The sequence below is a fragment of the Dermacentor silvarum genome, chromosome 2 (assembly GCF_013339745.2).
Source record: "Dermacentor silvarum isolate Dsil-2018 chromosome 2, BIME_Dsil_1.4, whole genome shotgun sequence".
NCBI classification, from domain to species: domain Eukaryota; kingdom Metazoa; phylum Arthropoda; class Arachnida; order Ixodida; family Ixodidae; genus Dermacentor; species Dermacentor silvarum.
Window position 1 is genome coordinate 88126118 of NC_051155.1, and position 3728 is coordinate 88129845.

The 3728-nt window shown below is 43.7% G+C and overlaps 1 protein-coding gene across 1 annotated transcript in view; it reads right to left on the reverse strand.

Annotated features, from left to right (window-relative positions):
* Window positions 1–1027: 1027 nt before the first annotated feature.
* LOC119440207 (uncharacterized) overlaps window positions 1028–3728 on the reverse strand; it is a 78034-nt gene continuing 75333 nt past the window's right edge. The window contains exon 8 of the mRNA XM_049662810.1: window positions 1028–1187. Within this exon, the coding sequence (XP_049518767.1) occupies window positions 1028–1187 (160 nt within the window). The remainder of the gene's footprint in view (window positions 1188–3728) is intronic.

Consider the following 3728-nt stretch of genomic DNA (forward strand, 5'->3'; position numbering starts at 1 on the left):
CGGCGGCGGCGGCGCCGGCGGCGTGGAAACCGAAACCACACATTTAAAGAGCTGCTTCGCTACATCCTCCATTGCTAAACTGATTGAAATTCAGGGCTTTTCATAATAAGGGCGGAGAGGACCGAATACAGAGGCGTTGAAAGTGAGCGAAACACAAAACGTTTTGATAATCTTTTGTTTTTTAGCCGACACATTTGGGAAAATATTGGGCACATATCTGAAGGCGCGTAAAGTGTATTTGTACATTTCATCCCCCATGAATATGCCGAACCTTGCTTATTTTTTGCGTCGTAGTCGCAATTGTTTTCTTTTTTGCTATGCCTCGGTTTATATGAGATATTGTTCCATTGAGCAAATAGTGAGTGAATTCGTCTAGAATTGCTAAGCCAGCGACGGCGCACGTGACACTCTCTAGATATGTTAATCTTGCTTCCATTTGTCCTGAATGTTTTATGTAAAAATAAATAAAAATATAGAACAGGCCTCTTCTATGACCATCTATTGCTGGGTTCAACTCTAAGCTGTCAACCAATCGCCAGATGCTACAACACACATTCCCGACTGGACAGTAAGTGAAATCACTTGTTCTGAATATTAGTGACCCTTTGCTTAAGTAACGTTTCCTATAACGGCCTTTTTCCCGGAAGAGAAATGAATCAAAATACTTTTTTTGTCTTTTTGCTTCAGGTGAATATTTTTTCAGCTGAGATATATGTTATGATGCGGTTCAAAACAAATTTTGCTGAATTTGATAACTCGTCATCACCAGGTTGATTGAACCAAGTGCAGATTTGTAGAAATGCAGGCATTGCTCGGATGCACAATTACTTCAGAGAAAAAAAAAAGTTTTTTTAACCTGCACGTCGAAACTGTTTGATAGTTCAGTGCAGCTATCGGTGTTGTTGCATTTGATTTTTCACATGAATTTTCCAAAGAAAGAGCACCATGCAATAGACATGTAGACATATTTTTATTTAGGAAACGAACAAACTGGGAACAAAAGAATGATTGGATCGAACAATTTCGTTCAGAGGCAAGATTTGCAAAGGCTGTAGTTATCAAGGACATAATCGTTGACCGTCGTGGCTGCCCCCTTCTTGCCGTCGTCGTGCAGTTTATGAACATCCATCAAGTGTCTCTGCATGTTCGACGTGCTTACTGTGCACGCGTAGCGTTTTACCTTGCACCTGCGATGGGAACAGGCGAATATTGAAACTCTCACAATGAAATGATGAAACGGCTACGACCAACATATTTAGTTCCATAAAGAACCAAAGGCGCTCTACTCACGATTCGAAAGGCTTTGAGTCGTCCTCCTTTAATGACATGGTCAAGCAGCTCTTGCAGTAGTAGTCCGTTGCAACTGTCTTCTGCTTTCTCCCAGTGATGTATGTTAAGTGTCCAAAATGTTTCCTAACAAAACTAGAATTCACCTTCGAATGCAACGGAATAATGCGAAAACTTCCAACCGGCATTTTAAACACATCGGGGCCAGAAATTTCTATCTCGCAACAAGTTGCACCTCTCGCGTTGATGCTGTTTTTAGACAAATCGCCAATTCTATCCGCAACCACAGTAGCCCCGACTCTGAAGACGTCATTCCGACGTTCTGAGGCCGCTGTTCCCTCTCGTCCATGGAGGTCCTTCCTCCATGCTCTCGTCGCTCCATATTACGCTTTTGAAAGAGGAGTTTCGGAATCCCACCATCCCACGTTACGCTGACTGGTGACGACACGCATGCGCAGACGCGCGGAGAGCAGGGTTGCTTTTGTTTGTTTTGTGTTGCTTCATTGCTCTCCTACTTGACATTATTCTATGCCTGAGACAAAATTATGCTGAGGCATTAAAAATAAAAATAAAAGAAAAGCTATGCCTGAGACAGGGAAAATAATTTCAAAAGACAACACAAATCTCAAACGAAGCTGGATTTACTTTTAAAAAACCTTTATTCTTACTTAAATGGCGCGCCGATCGCGCCGAGAAAAAACGGCGGCGGCGGCGGCGGCGGCGGCGCGCCGATCAGTTTGCGTCGGCGGCGGCGCGCCGATGTCTCGGCGCACACCTCTACTGCAGTGTACTATAAAAAAGAAGGGGGCAGTGGGCTTACTCTCCGGCGGAGGCTATGCGATGCGGCGGCTCCACGAATATCGCCAATATGAGCTTCTCCTATAACCCGAGCGGCGGCGCTGGAGTTGGTTTCAATGGATCAAAATTCAGCATAGAAAGCTTTTATTGGAAAAAGGCAGCAGAAAATGTCCCTAACAACACGGCAGCAGGACCCGATGAAATCCCAATACAGCTAATCAAAAACCTCGGTCCAAAAAGCAAGGCACTGCTGACTAATGCCATAGAGCAAGTGATTAGAACAAAGAATATTCCCGTTGGATGGCGTGAAAGCAAGATGAATCTTATCTACAAAGGCAAAGGAGATAAGGATAAGACGAGCTCGTACAGGCCAGTTACAGTAACGTCGGTGATATATAGAATGGCAATGCAAGCCATAAAATTAGAACTGTCGAAGTGGGTGGAGGAAAACGGTGTATTGGGGGAACTACAGAATGGGTTCAGGCCAGGCAGACGCTTAGAAGACAATATGTTTGTACTAACTCAGTGCATAGAGATTTCAGTAGCTCAGAAAAGACCTTTATGGATAGCATTTCTAGATATTAAAGGAGCTTATGACAACGTAGACAGGGAATTGTTGTGGGATATTCTTCAATACGAAGGCATAGATGACGATTTCGTGGAGCTGCTGAGGGAGATATATCGAGACAACCAAGTACAAGTGGCATGGGAAGGCCGAAAAGGAAATGAAATGGTGGGAATTCACCAAGGATTGAAGCAAGGATGCCCTCTGTCACCATTGTTGTTCACGCTTTACGTCAAGGGCATAGAAAGACGACTGGAAAACAGCGAATTAGGTTTTGATTTATCCTACGTGCGTAATGGACAAATTGTGCAACAGAAGATCCCTGGACTGATGTACGCAGACGACATTGTGCTACTAGCGGACAATAAAAAAGATTTACAGATACTTGCGAATATCTGTGGGAACGCAGCGACAAATCTAGGCCTTAAGTTTAGCACAGAGAAATCAGGGATTATGATCTTTAATGAGCACACGAGTAACTTCGTGGTGTCAATTCAACAGCAAGTAATACCCATAGTGAAGCAATATAAGTACCTCGGCGTACACATAACGAAGGAAAGAATTACTCAAGCAACCACCAAGATAATCTGAACATAAAGGGGAAGCGGAATGCAGCATTAATGAAACACAGAGCACTGTGGGGCCACAATAAGTATGAGGTGGTGCGTGGAATCTGGAAAGGAGTAATGGTGCCAGCGCTAACATTCGCAAATGCCATTATATGCTTAAAATCGGATATATTGGCGGGTTTGGAAGTTAACCAAAGATCAGTAGGCCGGTTGGCTTTGGGAGCACACGGTAATACGACAAATGAGGCAGTGCATGGAGACATGGGTTGGGCCTCTTTTGAAGTCAGAGAAGCACAAAGCAAAATTAGTTTTGAAGAAAGGCTCAGGAACATGGATGAAAATAAATGGGCGGCTAAAGTGCACAAGTATCTCTACATGAAAAGCGTGGACACAGAATGGAGGAAGAGGTCAAGGAAGTTGGCAACCAAGTACAGGATAATCGAAACTGTAAATAGACAACCAGGGGTCATCAGAAAGAAAGTGAGAGAAATAGAGACCGTGAATTGGAT